This window comes from Pseudonaja textilis, chromosome 2 (genome assembly GCF_049901715.1).
Source record: "Pseudonaja textilis isolate UNSWEBS1 chromosome 2, rPseTex1.2, whole genome shotgun sequence".
NCBI classification, from domain to species: Eukaryota; Metazoa; Chordata; class Lepidosauria; order Squamata; family Elapidae; genus Pseudonaja; species Pseudonaja textilis.
The window spans coordinates 29,105,495-29,125,660 of record NC_141991.1 but is presented as its reverse complement, the minus strand read 5'-3'; the positions used below and the strand labels follow the sequence as shown (position 1 = coordinate 29,125,660).

Sequence of the window (20,166 nt, the reverse complement as noted above, 5' to 3'; positions counted from 1 at the left end):
ACTCATTTTCCAATTTTGAAAGCTCTTTTTAAAATGTATGTGTGTGTTATGGTCCATAAATAATGTATGTCCCTCTTAGCTATTTGCTCGTTAATGCCACGTCATTGGTGATAATTTGTTTCTAAAAAAAGAAAAGAAAACTGATCTGTCTCTCATTCAGTGAAAAGGGTCTAAAACTCTATATCATTCTGAGTTAGTGAGTGGAGAGTCTAAACTAGGGGTGTCAAACTCACAGCGTCACGGCAGCGTCACATGATGTATCAGGACTTTCCCCCCTTCGCTAAATCGGGTGTAGGCGTGGCCAGTGCATGACGTTTGACATCCCTGGTCTAAACCAAGTAGGGATGGAAACAAAAAAAAGGGGGCTTTATAAATATTCCAAGTAATAATCTCTTTTTATTTATTATGTTCTTCTACAGCAGAATCCGGTGAACAAGACGAGCACAATATACACAGTATAAGAGATGCAGCTCTCCCATCTCTGAATAGTAGCATCACCACTGCTTCCACCACGGAACCATCTGAGAAGCTCCCTCAATACCTACCTCCTTGTGCAGAGGAAAACTTGGGTCCTCTGCCTGAAAACTGGGAGATGGCTTATACAGAGAATGGAGAAGTCTACTTTATAGAGTAAAGTGTATTTTCATTTCTTTTTTAACCTTTAGGTTCCATAAACCTCTCTGAGTTTTGTCTATGGAGATTCTCAGTCATCAGGTCATGGTTGTTCCAAAGAATGGAATAGAATAGAATAGAATAGAATAGAATAGAATAGAATAGAATAGAATAGAATAGAATAGAATAGAATAGAATAGAATAGAATAACCAAGCGTGATTGGGCACACAAGCAATTTGTCTTGATGCATATGCTCTCAGTGTACATAAAAGAAAGGATACATTTGTCAAGAGTCAAGAATCATCAGATACAACACTTAATAATAGTCATAGGGTACAATAAGCAATCAAATCGTATTAGGAAGCAGCCAATAAAAACAAGCAACAAAGTTACAGTCATACAGTCATAAGTGGGAGGAGATGGATGAAAGGAAAGAAGGATAGGAGGATTAATAGTAATAGTAATGCAGACTTAGTAAATAGTTGGACAGTGTTGAGGGAATTATTTGTTTAGCAGAGTGATGCCGTTCGGGGAAAAAACGGTTCTTGTGTCTAGTTGTTCTGGTGTACAGTGCTCTATAGCCTCGTTTGAGGGAAGGAGTTGAAACAGTTTGTGTCCGGGATATGAGGGGTCTGTAAATATTTTCACAGCTCTCTTTTTGACTCGTACAGTATACAGGTCCTCGATTGAAGGCAGGTTAGTAGTAATTGTTTTTTCTGCAGTCCTAATTACTCTCTGAAGTCTGTGTCTGCCTTGTTGGGTAGCAGAACCAAATCAGACAGTTGGTGCTTTTTCAAGAGGCAACTGGACTTTCTGGCTTCTTGCTGAAGACCTGAAGAAGCTTCTTGGATGAGAAGCAAAATGTCTCCAAAGAAAAAACAGATAAGCCCAGTCACCTCTTGAAAAAGCACCTTTGGGACTTTCTGGGTTTTCTGAACATGGAGAAGAATTCTGGAAAAGAGTTGAAATTTCATTGAATTTCTGAAGGTATAAACTATTTATCTGCCTTAACTTTGTAAAATCTTAGTCTTATAAGAGATCCCCATCTCAAGCTTTGAAGTTATAATAATCCAAACAGAGCTGGAAGGGACCTTGGAGATCTTCTAGTCCAACCCTCTGCTTAATCAGGAGACCCTATACCATTTCAGGCGGGTAGCTGTCCAGACTTTTCTTTAAAAACCCCAGTGATGAAGCACCTACAACCTCTGAAGGAAAGCTTTTCCACTGGTTAATTGTTCTCACTGCTAGGAAATTTCTCCTTAATTTCAGGTTGTTTCTCTCCTTGATTAGTTTCCTTCCATTGTTTCTTATGCTACCCTCTGGTGCTTTGGAAAATAAGTTGACCTCTTCTTCTTTGTGGCAGCCCCTCAAATATTGGAATACTGTTATCATGTTACCCCTAAGTACTTCTTTTATCTAGACTAGCCATACCCAATTCTTGCAACTGATCTTCATGTTTTAGTTTCCAGGCCTTTAATCATCTTAGTTGCTGTGTTTTTTTATTTTGTTTTTGGAGAAGATTATATAAGGAAAGAGAATAAAAAAGGAATAATTTGACAGTGTCCTGGATGAAGTGAAGAGATTTACACAGGCATTTAGATGGGGCCAGGCTGATCTTCCATGCTGACAGATCTTCTATTGATATATGCATTGTAATTAGTCTAGTAGCCCTTGCTCCATTGAGTAAGTACCATAGTGTGCTACTTTTCAACTTTGGAGGTCACTCCCAAATGGTATAAAGTACCTTCTGTTACAGGCGAGATAAACTAAGCTTGTGATAATGACTAGGGCAAGATTATTTCTTCCTTGTATGATAATGATGCTCCTTGACTATTTGGAAGCACAACCTCCAAGTAGCCTAGGTCTCATGACTGAATGATTCATCCAGACTAAGTGTTGCTCAGTTTAGCAGTTTCAGGCAATGGGCATCATGGTGGCAGCCTTTGGATCTTTTATTCGGCAATTAATCATCATGCATCAATTCATAAATACATTGTACTGAATCCAGTAGAGTTTGTTTCTAGCAAATGCATATAGAGTTGTTCATGTAGCGACATTTCTTCATGTAATGCTGATAGTAAACATTTCATTGATAGCACTCTGGCTGCTGATAGAGTAAATTAGAATCTGAATTCTTACCGTGTGGTAAGTTATTAAAAACATTCAGTGGTAACTGCTTTACGGTCTTCACAATTAGTCATTTTTATTTTCTACAGTAAAACAAATTATAGGATGACAAACTAAAAAAAACACCTAATTTTCATTTATGCAATACTTAGCCCAGAATTTGCATTGTTCTGCCTCCATAAATATATCCTTCACCTTCAGTTTGGAAGGATATTCAAACATTTTACAACTTCCTTTTATGATTTTGAGGTATAAATTGTTTTGTACCTTGGCAAACCCAGTGTTTTCCATTGTTGTTAATTTGCTTTGCTTGTTGGAATTCTATGGCTTAATTTACCAACCGGTGATTAATTGCCTAGAAATGCACAAAAGAATTGAATAGATGGATTCTTCTTGCATTGCAAGGGTGGGTAATGTAGTATGCGAAATGGTGACCTTCCACTCCAGCTTTCACATCACTAGTAATGGATAGCAGGGATGTGAATACTCTCCTTTGAAAGCAGAACTGTTATTTAATAGTAAGTCTTCAAAGGAACATGTATATTCTCCTTCACATAATGTCACAGGAGGATTAGATCACTTTGATGATTAAATCATCCTTTTGAGATTTGTGGAAGGAACCATGGTATTCTGTTTCAACAATGTAGAATTTCTGTGTTTTCCTATTTATTTGTGGATACAGGCAAATACATTGTGGCTCTTTGAATGAAGAACTGTGAATAAATCATAGGGCTCAGCTGGGTTGTAGACACACCAAGAATTAAAATGACATCTTCTTTAAAAGTCATAGGAAACTACAACAGTGGAATGGGGAATAAAGAACATAATTGTATATGGTTCACAATCCAATCATACAGCTCAAAATAACAGAATAACAAAGACAGAAGGGACCTTAGGGTTCTTCTAGTCCAACTCTTCCTCGTGCAGGAAACTCTCTAACATTTCAGGCAAATGGTTGTCCAATCTCTTCATTAAAAAACTCCAGTAATGGAGCACCCATAACTTCTTGGGCCAAGCCACTCCTCTGATAAATTGTTCTAACTGTCAAGAAATTTCTCCTTAGTTCTAGACTGGTTCTCTCCATTTTCTGAAAATAAAAATTATGCCGACATGTTATTTTTTTTTTTACTATGTTTTTTTATGAACCTCATTTTTTATTTTTTTATTTATAGTCATAATACTAAAACAACGTCTTGGCTAGACCCAAGGTGCCTGAACAAACAGCAAAAGCCTCTAGAAGAATGTGAAGATGATGGTAAGACAATCCGTGCTTAAATAATTTGGGAAGTCAACCTTTTCTTGTTTTGAAAGTCAGTAGTTTACAATTCAGGCTTGATTCTCTGGCTGCAATCAAACTTCAGTTGTTTAACAAGTCATCATGCCTTAATGACAAGCGATCTGAGAATCACAGGTTGGTCTGTAATCATCTTCAGCAATTGGCAGCCCTCAAGAAGTCTTGGGTCACGAGAGTCCACAGAATATCCCAGCATGGCCTGTAGTCTTAATACAATTGTGGTGTATAAATCTGAGTGAGCAATGCTTTTGTAGCTAGTGAAAAACCCCTTTTAAAAATGTCTAGTAGGCCTCTAAGAGTTTCAGAAGACCATTGGTGACATGATGTAAGAGAAGGAGCACAGGGGAGATTTTTAGTGTTCTCCTCACTGCCATTTTAATTTTGTTTTGTTTACTACATAGTTTCAGCAGTACGATCATATGGTACTCCAAGACTTAGAAGAGTCTGGGGAGCTCCATATATCTTACTGTTTGCCTCTCCTTGATCTTTATCCGAAGAAATATTCCACCAGCTCAGTGAAGCTCAGATGTGGGTTGAGTGAGACAAACATACACCCGTAGCAGCTGCACACAAAGGTCTTTGGTTGGGTGTGTCTGTATAGGAAACAATTCTTTTTTGATGGCGTGGAAGTGGGGGAAGAATATTCACATTTTGTAGGAATTACGAAGCCATACACCCAGCCAACACCCACCCTGGAAACAATTTTGTAAGTAAAGATAAAACCACCAGCAGCAATAGTAGTAATAAAAAATTGGTACAGATCATCCTTGATTTATGACCAGTTGTTTTGTGAACATTCAAAGTTACGACAGACCTCTCCCCCAAAAGCTACTTATGATTCAATTTCAAACTTATGTTGTCATTTTCTCCCCCACAGTCACATCATCACTGGGGAGGGGGGAGGGCTTTGCAACCAATTTACCTTTACAGCAGTTTGCAGCTTCCCACAGTCACATGGTGACCCTCTGAATGACCTTCTGGGCTCAGTTACAGTCATAAGTCAAGGACTAGCTGTTCGTAAATGAAAGGAAAACAATAGCAAAATAAGTAGTGCACATTTTAAGATTAGTAAAAATGTTAAGGAAAACAAGATTATCACCTTTAAAAGAGCACAGTGCACATACTCAAAGACCCCCTAGAGCAGGGGTGTCAAACCCTCAGCATCATGGCGGCATCATGTGACGTATTGGGACTTTTCTCCCCTTTGCTAAACCGGGCGTGGGCATGGCCAGAATATGTGTTCGACAGCTCTGCTCTAGAGAGAGTGTTTGATGAATAAGGCCTTGTACCAAAATAACCATTCATTTAATGGCCATCAACCTTGTCTCATCTCATTAGTTGAAACATCTAATTATGGTTACAGGGTCTTGGCAAGAAAATAAGGAAGATGGTCAAAATTATTTTAGGATTAAAGGATAAAACCAGATTTCCAAGCTAGGTAGTGTTTTAGTTATTATCATCATTGGTCCTCTTAGATTTTTTTTTAAACTACTGGAATCACAATTATAGTAGGTATAGTTTCAAAACCACTCTGGGTAAAAGAACACTAGACATCAGAGTTATGAAATCACGTATTTTTATTATCCTATGCATTTGGTGCCAAAGTCACTTTATTAACGTTATTGAAGGCAAATGTATACTGGTACTTCTTTTTTGCAGAAATATATTTTGCAATATATATTCTGTATATTTTTTGCAATGCTATATTGGCAAAGATTTAATTTTGACTGTTTCTGAAACACTGAAGGAAGGAAATTAGTGTCCACTTTAAGAAACCAAACTACCTTAATTTGTTAGGCATGCATTGAGAATGGGGGGGTGGGGGATGTATTTAAAAAAACAATTTGTTTTTGCAGGCAGAATATATGTCATTTGAAAACATTTCAAAAAAGGCTAAGCCTAAATCATTTTCCGAGTTCTAAAGTTCTAAAGCATTTTCAAAATTCTCTTTTGAGCATGCAAATATAGGCTAGTTCTACATATATAAAGAAATATTTTCTTAATGTAACACTGTGATGGATTCTCTATGGTTCAAAAGATTTTCTTAAACTATAGAATTAGGAATGATAGATGTGGGCAAACAGATATTCAAGCAACAAATTAGAAGGATGTTAACATCGTTGATGGTGTTAAAAAGCTAAATGCCACCTCCCTCTTTAAACATAAACTAAATTGACATGAAAAACCAAATATTTTTTACATACATACATACATACATACATACATACATACATACATACATATCAGGAATAATAAACTTCTGCTTTGAAGGTACTTCCATAGCATGTTTTTCAAATATATCTTGATTTGAGAATAAGGCTGCAGAGATGGACAAAATCTTTTTGGCAGACAATCGCTAAAAGCACGTCAACCACTTGAAAAGTGAGTAAATTCAGAAAAACCCTTGCCAACTTCCATTTCGATTTAACTTTTCGGAGAGAACGTTCTTGCTGTCTTTTAAAACGAGTTTATCACGCTTATTTTCAAACTCAAGAAACTGTACTGGTTGCATGACATGGCTCCTACGTATGAACACATAGAGTGATGGTTTTATGATACCCATCCCTGACTTGATGTTCTTCAAATACATGTAAGTCCTCAAGTTGCAACCATTCATTTAGTAACCATTTGAAATTAACAGCAGCACTGGGGGAAAAAAGTGACTTGTGACCTTTTTTCACACTTATGATCATTGCAGCATCCCTGTGGTCACATAATTAAAATTCAGATGCTTGGCAATTGACATGCATTTATGATGGTTGACCAGCTTCCAACAAAAAAAGAAAAGTCAATGGGGAAGCCAGTTTCACTTAACAGTCACGTTACTTACTTAACGACTGAAGTGACTCGCTTAACAACTGTGTCAAGGAAGGTTGTAAAATAGGAATAATTTGCTTAACCACTGCCTTGCTTAGCAATGGAAATTTTGGGCTCAATTGTTGTCGTAAGACGAGGACTACCTGTAGAGGTAGTCCTTGACTTACGACCACAATTGAGCCCAAAATTCAGGTTGCCACAGTTGTTAGCAAGAAAGTGAATCATTGCAGTTGTTAAACTGTGAAGTGGTGTAGGATTTCCTGTCTAAGCAAGGGGTTGGACTAGAAGACCTCCAAGGTCCCTTTCAACTCTGTTATTCTAGTCTAGTAACTGGGTTGTTAAAGTGATTTCCCCATTGATCTTGCTTGTCAGAAGGTTGCAAATGCTGTTCCCATGACCCCAGAGCACTACAACCGTCACAAATATGAATCAGTTGCCAAGCATCCAAATTTTGGTCATATGACCATGGGGATGCTGCAATGGTTCTAGGTGTGAAAAACGGTCATAAGTCACTTTTTTCAGTGCCTCTGTAACTTTAAACAGTCACTAAACAAAGTGTTGTAAGTCGAGGACTACCTATAAACCAGATCCAAATTCATGGAAAACTCCCTGTCAGTATGGCATTTACTTATTTATTGAAACCATTTATATAGCCACCTGTCTTATACTGAATTCTGGAGGCTCCCAATCAGCAGTTACAACAACTTCAGTAATAAACATAATGCATAAATATATCAAAGTGCTTGAAGTTCTGAGACATCATGTCCAAGGAATTGGGTGGTCTTTAATCCGGGAAGCTTTCCACGTCTTAGTTTAGACCTGTTGGCTCATTGAGTCCTGTCTAATCAGTATCCAGCCATCCAGATGTGCCTGAATGATAAGTCCAGCATTCCTCACTGTTGACCATGCGAGCAGGGATTGGTTGGCATATTTGGACTTGAATACTGCACAAACCTGAACAGATCCATTATCTCCATAAGCATTTAAATTTTATGTTGCTTCAACTGCAAATGGCTTTAAATGCCTATGGAGATTCTCAAATCATCCAGGTCATAGTTGTCCCAAAGATGTTTTTCAAAAGGCAACTAGGCTTTCTTGTTTTTTTTTTCCTTTTCCTTGAAAAGATTTCGTTTCTTATCCAAGAAGCTTCTTCAGCACAGTTGCCTTTTCAAAAGCACCTTTGGTTCAAATGGCTTTGGTAAGTGTTTCCTGTTCTTGCTACCAGTAAAATTGCCTTCTATTGATTCCGATTTCTTTTATATTAAAAGTGGTGTCTACTACCTGAATCATAGTATGCTCTATCTGAAATTGAGAAAACATTATTATACTTGTTAGAAAAAAAAACATACTTAATCAATACTGTTTGCATTGTGACTGATAGATTATTTACAAATATAAATTAATCTAGCTGGGAACGTTACTTTGTTTTTGGTGTTTTGATGCTGAGAAGTCATGTCTTTTTAGAAGACATGGCTGATGTGCTCAAATGAATCCATGCCTGTCCTATAATTTGCTTGCAAGTTTTATCATTTCTCATTTGCTGATTACAGTTTTGTTTCTTAATATAAAAACAACACCACACACTCTCATTCATGCCATCATTTACAGATAAAAATTCTACGCTTTAGTGGTATTTTTAAATGGAGTACATTCTTTGCAAGTACTTTCACATGAAAGAGTTTCTTAGAATAGACTAAAAGACATTTGCTTTGAAATTCATGCAATTAGCCCATTTTGAAGCTATGTACGTTGGCTAAAAATGCAGTCCTAAGATGACACCAACTAGCAAGCATGCATTATATGATGTGTCAACTCGTTCCAATGAAGTTGACCCAGGAGTTGTAATTAATCATTTCCATTAATGGTTTTATTTAATAGGAAGTTATAATTGGTCATGAGGGTTTTTATTTTAATTATTGTGGAATGGAAGTACAAGTAGTCCTTGACTCACCACCACAATTGAGCCCAAAATTTCTGTTGTTAAGTGAGAAATTTGTTGAGTGAGTTTTGCCTTTTCTAAAGGCCTTTCTTGCCACAGTTGTTAAGTGAATCACCATTGCAGTTGTTAAATGAGTAACTCAGTTGTTAAGTGAATCTGGATTCCCCATTGACTTTGCTTGTGAGAAGGTCACAAAAGGGATCACATGACCACAGGGATACTGCAAGCATCATAAATTTGAACCAGTTGCCAAGCATCTGAATTTTGATCAAATGATCATGGGGGATGCTACAAAGGTCATAAGTGTGAAAAATGGCCATAAGTCATTTTTTTTAGTGCCGTTGTAACTTCAAACGGTCACTTAAAAGAACTGTTGTAAATTGAGGACTACCAGATTTGGAAACAGCTGAATTGCACCTGGTATGAGACTTTGGTTCCTTGTACAGAGAAGAGTTCTGATTTGAATATGTTCACAAATTATCATAAAAATAACATGCAGGAAACCACTTAAGCCTTTCCGCCATTCCCTGAAATGAATGGAAATTCCAAACATGCAAGAATTCGCCATGCCCAACGCCCTCGATCAGTACAGTTCATTTGTAATCCTTGAACGTTCTTGATTGTCCTGCAATCTTCTCTACCCTTTGTGGGATTGAAGAGGAGATCCATGCTTTTACTTTTGCAGTGCCAAATGTGTCTTTAGCACAGTTGCCAAAAGCTACATGCTTTATAGTAACCAGAGTGTTGTGGCGGCATGGGTTTGGGCTAAGTTGGTATGAAACATGGTGTTGGTTCTGCTGTTTACTGGAAGGAATTTCTTGCTTGCTGCTGGTGTCTGAATGTTTCTTTTAATTTTTTTTCTATCTCACTGCTCTTCCTTTGGAGAAGAAGGGGTACACACGGAAGAACTGGACAGTGAACTAGGTAAATCATCCATCTCTCATTTTTTTTTGCTTCATTGGTTGGACTGCCGTATTAACCACTTAGCATCTTTTTTCTTTGTATCACTTTTTCCTTTTTTTTTTTTTTAATTTCAAGCAATAACAACATGTAGCTTGGCTTCTGCACTGAACAGCATTTGCATAGGAATAACATTTTGGGATCAATGAATGCCCCGTTATTTTGGGATCTTTGCCCTTCTTCCCCCATGGCATTATTGTAACTTTTTCTGCTTGACATGGATATAGTTATAGGACATTAAAGGACTTTTTCCATGAGCTGAGTGATAATTCTAATTATTGGCTCCTTCCTGTTTAGTTTTGATATTAAATTAGGAACTTGAGTTTTGAGTTAAACTTTGTGAAATACTGCAGCATTAGGATTCCAGGATACATACAAAGACTATGCTATTTTGGTACAAAAAGTTCTTATTTTTTTTCTTGTGGGATATATATGATGCCATATGGCTTAAACAGTACTTAAAGTATAAAATGTGCTTGCAAAGACCTAGAATTTGAAACTGACATTTTGAGATCATCTAAATTGCCATCCTAATTCTGGTTGCTGAGTATTTTTAGGCATACTTAGAATAAACATGTAACTGGCATCATGCGACATAACCATGAAACCCTAAAACGATGCAGCTCAATTATTGAATTTTATTCCTTCTGTGGGATTCAAAAAGCATCAGTTACATTTTGAATGGAAGGTGTAATTTACTTGATGCAAGATGAACTTATTTAACTATATGTTTGCAATCCTTCTGGGGAAAAGTAAGGAAAAAGTTTAGCAAATTAGTTGCAAAAGAAAATTATGTTTCCTGGCTTGCCTTTCAACATATAAAAATAGTGACATGCCTGTTAATGCACCTCTTTCCATTCTGTTCGTAGTCCTCTCTTTCTCACAATTACACATTTATTGAAGGTTTTTTTGCTACAGTGTTACCTTGGTACTTGCCATTAATTAGTTCTGGAAGGCACAGTGAGTACTAAAAATGATGAGTTCCAAATAAACCATTGACTTGCCAGGTGACTCTGTTTCAGCCGGGAAGGACTTCCAATATTTCCATGATCTTCCCAGCATGGGGGACTTCCTGTCTGTTCTCTGCAGCAATCCCCTTCTTCCCTTTGTAGCAACTTCCCGGCATGGCTGACTTCCTGTCCATTTTTCATGTCCGTCCCCCTTTTCCTGTCGAAGTGCGTCAAGTACCAAACATATGAGTACCACAACAACATTTTAAGTCAAAATGTGTCAAGTCCCAAGCACTGAAGTACCACTCTATATATTTTCCCACATGTCATGGCAGTGATCAGCTGCCAAGGCAACTGGCTTTTTTGGGTCCAGAGACAATGAGCACACCAATAAATAAAGGGCTTTAGACTTTGTTATTAGCTCAAGCAAATGGTTATAAAAGCATCATTTAAAAACATACATATCAAGCATGATGATGCCCCTATCTCTTACATGCTCTCAGGAATTCTTTAATAACCACAACAGAGGTAAACCACAGTGGCCAGTTTCCAGAGTACCTAGTGCTAGGTTTTATGCAGAAGCTCCCAACAAACAACAACAACCCCGATATTTTTAATTACAACCCAGTATCATGAATTCATGGCCTTGCTATGGTCAGGAAACTTGCAAGACCTGATCGTGACTGGATGGCATATGCCTTGAAAATCTGAGACTTTTGAAGGTTTGCAGAAAGCAATAGCAGACTTATATACCACTTCACACTGCTTTACAGCCCTCTCTAAGTGGTTTTACAGAGTCAGCATATGGCCCCCAATAATCTGAGTCCTTATTTTACCCACCTCGGAAGGATGGAAGGCTGAGCTCATAAGACTCGAACTGCTGGAAGCAGGCAGTCAGCAGAAGTAGCTTGCAGTACTGCATTTTAACTACTGTATGATTGTAGCTATGTGGAGATTCTCCCCCACCCTTCTTCTTTATTCATATATTTTGTTTACTTAAAATTTAAATAGATGTATATATTTTTAAAAACACACACATTTTTTAAGCAAATTATCAATAGCAGCTGCATTGCGCAAAACCAGAGAGTGTGCTTTGCATAGAGCTTTGATTGGTTGCACTCGGTTTTAATGGTTGGGCAGCTGGAGGACCTTCAACTTTCATTTATTGAAGTAACTCTTCATAGTTCCTCTGGAGGACACTGAACCCTGAGAGGTATTATAAAAAATAGCACCACATACAAAACCAGAAATAAAAAGAATGAAATAAGAGCTGGGATCTACTTGGCAGAAGTGGATTAGGGTCAGGAGCATATGATCACTTAGGATGATCTACTTGATAATTCTTTTAGAGAATTTGGCCACGATTCTTATAATTATGTATTCTTAAAACACTTTATCAAGTAATTTACCTTTATGAGCTAAACACCGACAGCCTGATGTATTCAGCCAGGTGCGCACTTCCTTCAATAGGCACACATTTTTATCTGTTTAGATTTCTGCCTTAAGTGTGGAATACAGAAATATTCTACAAAGAATGTAGGATGAAGGGGAATGGGAAGTTACTTAGCGTTGATTATATTTTACTACTATTATTAATTTTTTAAAAAATGTGTGTGGTCTCTTTTGTTGTTGTGCTTCCAAGTCTGTCTTGACTCCTAGAGAACTGCCTCAGACAAGTCCCTATAGTTTTCTTGGCAAGTTCTTGCAAGTGGTTTGCCACTGCTTTCTTTTTGGGACTAAGAGAGAGTGGTCCAAAGTCATCCCACTGGCTTTGACAGCCTGAGGCAGGATGAAAATTCACTGTCCCTGAGTTTATAATCTGCCTTAGATTATTACCTCAAACTGGCTTTAGCGTGTGGTCATAGCAGATGAGAAAATATCTTCTTCCATCCTCCATCCTCACTTCCTAATTAATTAATGGAACCTATTTCCCAGTTTGCAGGCCCCCACAAAATCTTTTTATTTTTTACAGCCAAGTAGAATATTGGAAATAAATTCTATAGATTGAGGGGGGAATGGGTTTCCTGTATCTATTAAAACTTTTCAAAAAGCTAAATAGAAGTGGACCAAAGGTTCTTATGGAAAGCAAAGCATGACATAAAAAAAAAAATGGCTTTCGAAGTAGATTGGATCTAACCAGGGCACTCTTATTTTATTTTTAAGGGGATGCTTGGAATTTCTTTCCTAAATAAATTAAAATATCCTATTGATAGGGATTTGTGGCTGGAGAATGACCAAAGTACGTTATACAAGTTTTATCCTGAGTTAGTTTGTTTCACTAGCTTACATAAGACTCTTATCCTCAGAGATTCCTCATTTGTGTAGGACTTGAAAGAGGCCAATATTTTTAAAACTCTGTTGCCAAATATTTTCTCATCACACCTATTGCCAATTAGCCCCACATTTCCTTTCTTCGTTTTCTCAGGAAATCCAAAAAATCTTCAGATAGTTGCCATGAAAAGCATGTGGGTGGGAGAAATTGGAGGAAACCTGGTTTTTATTTGCAAACAAGGAACATGTGGAGTAAAACTTGTTCAATATTTTTCCTTGATTTTTAGCCAGTTCTGGGTTCGTAATATAAACTTTGAGTAATTAGCCCATGTGTGTTTATAAGGGATTAATTTCTTTTCAGTCTGGAACTGTTTGTGTCCGTATGGCACACTAGTTGGAGCCTGCAGCTAGCACATTGAAAAGCGCAGAGATTTATGTGCAAGCGCCTGATTCTATAAACAGCAAGGTTTTCTCTTGTATACAATAGTACTTACCTGAGCTTAGCTACTTTTTTTCCCCCCCTCCTTGGTTGCGCAAAGGATTGCGCTGTTAACTACTGTGTATTTCCTGATGAATAAAAAAAATATGATCTCTGATCATCTTTGAATACTTATCCTGCGGTTGAGTATGTTAGGATACGCCCCCTCCATTTTGCACATGGATGCCTTTAAATGTCAAAAGCAGTGCACCCGCAAAATACAACGATTTGCCAAAATGAAGAAACAAGCAACATGATGGGCTCTACCTGCATCTGGCATCTTGAACTACGTAGAAAAAGAGCACAGTTTGAAATGCCGTGGCAAAGGTTTCTTTTTTGTCATTTGCCTTCCAGTCCACCCATGTGCCCCACTATGCAGCTAATAAACTATCTCTTTTGGGGGATATTTTCCTAAACTTTATGCTTATAGTTTTAGTTCAGAGGGAAAGAAAAGCAGTTTTTTTCTTGTGTTATACCATATCAAAATTGCAACAGGGCAATTGATCGCTGCTCAGTTGTCCACCTGGTCATAAGCCAGCATACTTTAGTTCCATTTCCCTTGTATCATGTCCTGCTATTCCTTGTGTGTACATGTGTGTGTGTGTGTGTGTGTGTGTGTAGATGATAGATAGGTAGATAGATAGACAGACAGACAGACAGACAGACAGAATGAATGAATTCCAACACTATAGAATAACAGAATTGGAAGGGACCTTAGAGGTTTTCTAGTCCAACCCCCTGCTTAGGCAGGAAATCCTATACCGTTTCAGATTGGACAAATGGTTGTCCAATCACCTCTTAAAAACTCCCAATGTTGGAGCATTCACAACATCTGGAGCCAAGTTGTTCCACTGATTAATTGTTCTGTCAGAAAATTTCTTAGTTGTAGGTTGCTTCTTTCCTTGATTAGTTTCCACCCATTGCTTCTTGTCCTGCCCTCAGGCGCTTTGGAGGATGGATGGATGGATGGATGGCTCAAAAGAGAGAGAGAGAGAAATAGAGATAGCGATAGAAAAACATAGAAATAGAGATACAAAGATACAAAGGTAGAGAAGATAGATTTGTTTGAAAGGAAGAATTCCTCATATAATCCTCTTTATGCAGTCTCATGTAATATGAGCCTAGAATGTTTCTGGGGTTCTTTCTTATTAGTGTGCCAGTAGAAAAATGAAAATCCTTACGTATAGTAGAGATACTCTATTGAAAATAATACATATTTCTGTAAAATTCTACTCTCTGGTAATCTTAAGTAAGGTAAAGATATGAAGCCATATTTTTTTTTTAATTTTGCCTTTCTCCCTTCCTCCATTTTGAACTGGCTGGCTAGTGCTCTCTCTCTCTCTCTCTCTCTCTCATATTCACATACACATACCCCCTTCTGCAACACAAGCACTGTCAATGCATTTATCCCTAACTTGAAATCTGTAGACAGAGCACAGGCGAGAGCAATTGCCACACCTGTGACAATGCAGCATTCAAATAGTATTCTTTCACAGGATTTACAGTGAATTTTTCATTAATCAAGAAAACAAAAGAGTGAAATTAAAAAGGTGAATTCGGATACACACTCCCACACTTTCTCTCTGTAAACTAACCTATGTTTATAGAAGTATTTACACCTTCAGTTAGCAAGTCTTCAGACACAGAGCTCTTTACTTTCTCTCTGCACTCCTCCGCCTCTTATTCGTGCACTCTTTCCCCCTGCAGTTGTTATAACAGTGAAGATTACTTTATGGTGTGATTAAAGGATAATGATTCAGTGACAAGTTTTGTAACATGATAAAATGACGGTGTGTGCACAGAGATTTGCGCTGTCAGCTCTGGGATTCTAAGTCATTTCAGTTGTGATAGAAATACGAAATGCCTTGATAGCTAACAGGTACTTGCTACAAGTCAGACCTCATCAGCTAGATCCTGGAGCCTTCTTCAATCAGAGGCCTTCCAAATATTTTGGATCATCATGGCTGAGAATCCTGGGATTTGTAGTCCCAGCACTCCAGGCAGAATTTGATGTGATTTCATTTAAACTTTATTACATTAATGTAATGGAATTTGTTGCGGAAGATTCTATAATGTTCTCCTTTTGCTACATTAAAAATTACAACTTGAGCTCAACTTTTAGAAAAGTTTTGGAGAGAAAGATTTTGGAAGTCATTTGTCTTCTTCAGTGAATCACCAAATCATTATTTGTTCATTTTGAATTTACTTTTAATGTGTTCTTTCAGAGGTGGTATTCAGCAGGTTCTGACCAATTCTGGAGAACCAGTAGCGGAAATTTTGAGTACTTTGGAGAATTGGCAAATACCACCTCTGATTGGAGATTTTACAGTATCCTTCCCCTGCCATGACCACCAAGCTACGCCCACCAAGCCACACCCACAGAACTGGTAGTAAAAAAAATTGAATCCCACCACTGTGTTCTTTGTTTGTCTTTTTGGATAACACTGTAATGTTTTAAGTGTTCAAATGTAACTTACATAGCAGTATCACAAACCTCAATGTAATTGGTAACATGGTTCTTATATTTAAAAAAGAGTTACACAAAAGCTCCTGGATCACAAAAGTTTCTCTTAATCTGCATTCTTTGCACTACTACAACTTTGCTATCTTTCTGAATAAGATTTGCATGCTCTTTACTCTTAAGTAGCAAAATAAGACCCAGGGATCCATAAATGTTAATTCCATTGTCTGAATGCTTGGTTAAATCAAAAAGTAAGAATAAGTGGGTATGCCTTAAATGGAATCATTTTCTTCCTGGAAAAAAATGTTTTGTCATTGCATTCGTGCTTTTGTATGTTTTAAATAAGGAACATTGCAGCTTTATGGAAAATAGTGGGGGGTGTGCAGAATTTTTCTATGTGCAAAATTAATATGCTTAAAGAAAAGTTTATTTGTTTGTTTCTAGAACTACCTGCTGGTTGGGAAAAGATTGAAGATCCTGTATATGGTGTCTACTATGTAGAGTAAGTCTTTTGTACAGATTACTTTGTAGGAACACATGCCACAGAATAATGTTCAACTGCCATGGAATTTCACCTTAATTTCACATTTGCCATTCAAACAAATTAGCAGTCTTGATTGTGTTTCCCTTTGTTTATTCTAGTGCTATATTTTGTTAACAGCATACACTTGCTTGTATCCCATAGGAAAGATTCCAAGAATGAGGCAGAAAGATTCGTGATTTATTGCTCTTGAGCTCCCCCTAGTGATCTTTTGTTGAAAAATCAGTATTTCAGCCGGCAAAAGCAAAAAAATGAGGGTACCTAAATACAAAGTTGAAATAAAACATTCTGACTAAGCTGTACTCTAGAAATAAAATATGACAAAGTTAAGGAATATTGCCCGAAGTTTTATATTTGGGTTCTTTAAAAAAAGATACTTTGCAAGAAAATGCATTCTAGCAGAACAAATTCCTATTGTATCAATCATTACTTTTAATAATGGAGAATTTAAAAAACTAATTTAAATGTATAAAATCAATATTAGTCACATGGAATTCTGCAATGTTTAGCTGTTCAATACAGAATGAAAGAGCAAATCAAAGCTTCTATGTTATTATCATTTTTAAATGAGCTTAATCTGGATGGCAATAACCTCATCCTTTTTAATAATCTGTATTCAGCATTAGCCATATTGCTCACTTGATAAAAATGCACATTTAAATATAAGTATGTTCCTATTTATAAGTGACTTATAGCAATTTTGAAGAAAAGTAAAAGGATAATTTTCAAAACCCCTCACCTCCATAATAATAACATTTAATAATTGGGTACATTTGTTTTAGATTATACTCTCTTGGTACTAGGGACACAATTGGATAATTATTAAAATATGAAATTTATTTTGTAGAAAATATCAAGAGAAAATAATTAATTATGATAGATAGGAAACCTCACCACTATTTTCTGGACCACAGTTTGGATAAGGAATTGAGCACATCCAAATGGCTGTTTCTTTTACATTTATATATTATGTGAGAGATTAACTAAGATGTTCTTCAAATATATGGGGCACCACAGCTTGTTAGAATCCATTGGTCACATGGCTAGGAATTCAAGAACTCTGGAGGGATACTGAGTTGAGATCAATGATGGACACCTGCCTATCAGAATCTCTTTTTTTTTTCCATTTCATGTGCCTCCCAAAACCTGTTTCAAAAATTGGAAGAGTTTCTTGAATATTTTTTAATGTCATCTGTGAAGCTTCTTTGGGAATAGGAGATGAATAAAATTGTCAAGTCGTTTCTATAGTTAAGTAGTAACCTTATTAAGAAATTGTCCATTGGAAATTATATACATCTTTTAAAGATGTAATCCTTCAATATTTATGCTGCAAAAGTGGTTATACATATCTACACATAGTCCATGCAGGACAGAGTTTCATGTACACATAAGCCAATTTATTTCATTTATACTTGTTTAGAAACAAATATGCCTTTGTTTCATGCAGCTGTTGAATTTCATGCATGGTTTGCTGTAGAGCTAGAACAAACTTTATAGAGCAAATTTGGCATTTTAAAATGGAACAAAAATCACTCGGTTTTTTTCCTGATAAATATAGATATAAAGAAAAATAGAACAGAACAAAATAGAATAACTTTATTGCCACCTCGAGCGTACACTAATAAGCATACAATAAAATTATTCTTTGCAAATAATCTACCTCAATATTTATATAACATAATGCCAATATATTTGATAAATAAAGAAATAAACTTTGTGATTTTGATTTTAGGGACAATCTATTTCACATTACAGATGTGAGGATCACGTTTGTCCAAGCAACTGGGAAATTATATTTAATTTTAATTAGACCGTAGTTGCAGTTGTTGCTCTGTTGATTTATTAATTATGTCATGTTAATAGTGGTTAATGCTATGATTAATATTGTGTTAAGGGCCCCAAGTACTATGCTTGCATTTGAAGAGAAGGATGTCGTTGTTTTAATAAAAAGAAAGAAAAGCGATGCATAGAGTAGGTTGAGGGATGTAGGATTTACAGATTTAGCAGAGTTGGAAGGTACCTTATAGGTCATCTAGTCCAACCTCCCCATCCCACCCAAGCAGGAGACCCTACACCATTTTTGACAAATGGCTGTCCGATCTCTTCTTGAAAGTCTCCAGTAATGAAACTCAAACAACTTCTGAAGGCAACTTCTGTTCCATTGGTTGATAGTTCTCCCTGTCAGAACATTTCTTCTTATTTCCAGGTTGAATCTCTCCTTGATCAGTTTCCATCCATTATTCCTTGTCTGGCCTTCGGGTGCCTTGGAAAATAGCTTGACTTAAATTGGGATAGGGTTGGGGGAAGGAGGAAGGAGAATATGAGTTGTTAATATTGATGCAGGTTACAAGTGAGACAGATTACTCCTTCTGTATCAATTTCTGGACATGGAACCTCTCTATTAAGATATTTGTAGCAGTTTAATTTTACAATACAGGTAGTCCTTGACTTACAATAGTTCATTTAATGACCATTCACTAAAGTTAAGACCATCCAAGTTACAATGGCACTGAACCATTGTAACTTACAACCATTTTTCACAGTGACAACCTTTGTAGAATCCCTATAGTCGTGTGATCAAAATTTGCATGCTTGGCAACTGGCATGTCTTTATGATGGTTGCAATGTCCTGGGATCATGTGATCACCATTTGTGCCGTTCGGGCAACAAAGTCAATGGGGAAGCCAGATTCTCTTCACAACCCTGTTACTAACTTAACAATTGCAGTGATTTACTTAACAGCCATGGCAAGAAAGTTCATAAAATGGGGCAGAACTTATTTTAGCAACAGAAATTTTGGGCTCGGTTGTGGTTGTAAGTTGAGGACTACCTGTAATAAAGAATATGTTTCCATTTTTTTACATAGTCTTCTGACCTGAATTTATGGTGAAATGTCATGCTCCTGGTGGAGACTAACTCTGAGGGAGAGGAGGAACAGCGGAAGTGTGGCTCTGGAAGCTGGGGAGGAACCTGGGGAAGGGCAGAGACCGGCTGAGCAGCCAGAGGAGGACCCAGGCCCATCCCCTCTCCATCCTAGGGCACACAGGGAGGAGAGGATAAGGGAGAGACGTGGTCTACTCGGGAGGAGAGGGCCTTGATCCTCTTCATGGGCTGCAGCTGTGACAACTGAATAAGAGGACGGACTTGTGTACGGGTGAACGCTGGAAACAAAACGTTGAAATATCTCTAGTTAATGGTTCCTCTCTGAGTCTGGTGCCTTTCCCAGTATGTGTTCTGTTATCTGCGGACGTCCTCCAGCCCTTATCTTGCCTGGTTTGTGTTGCTTTTCTCCTCCTTCTTGTAACTGTTTGTGTGGGAGGTTTTTGTTTTCTGTCAAGGATATTTGATGCTTAAAAGTAAAGTGAAGGAATAAAAGGGCCACCCCAATATAATGGAGGTTAAGAAAACGGCTAGGTATAGGGAAATTCTAAATGACCAAGGGAACTTAAAGAGCAGACAGAAATTGGAAGAGCAGGGAATAAAACTGGATTGGTGGACCTATATGCAAATTCAAACAAGATATCACAAAGACAGTGGGGAATTTGGAATAGATAATGAAATACAAAAACTAGGTAAAATCTTGATTGGCCCAGAGGAGAAATTATTATCGAAGTTATATAAACATTTATTAGAATTTGAAAGAGTGGAAGAAATTGTGAAAGGAACGATGATTGCATGGGGTAGGAATGTTGGACATACTATTGATCTGGAAGAA

General features: G+C 37.2%; 1 protein-coding gene across 24 annotated transcripts in view; it reads left to right on the top strand.

Annotated features, from left to right (window-relative positions):
* Positions 1-20,166, top strand: part of MAGI1 (membrane associated guanylate kinase, WW and PDZ domain containing 1) — a 512,987-nt gene that overhangs the window by 387,079 nt on the left and 105,742 nt on the right. For 10 of the 24 annotated variants that reach the window (XR_015741597.1, XM_087923620.1, XM_087923619.1 and 7 more), the window contains 4 exons: positions 420-630; positions 3,913-3,995; positions 9,676-9,714; positions 16,355-16,412. Coding sequence is in view for 23 of the 24 variants with exons in the window: in XM_087923620.1 (XP_087779746.1) it covers positions 420-630; positions 3,913-3,995; positions 9,676-9,714; positions 16,355-16,412 (391 nt within the window). In the remaining variant the exon portion in view is untranslated. The remainder of the gene's footprint in view (positions 1-419; positions 631-3,912; positions 3,996-9,675; positions 9,715-16,354; positions 16,413-20,166) is intronic. The other 14 variants (XM_087923629.1, XM_087923628.1, XM_087923627.1 and 11 more) reach the window with 2 other exon arrangements.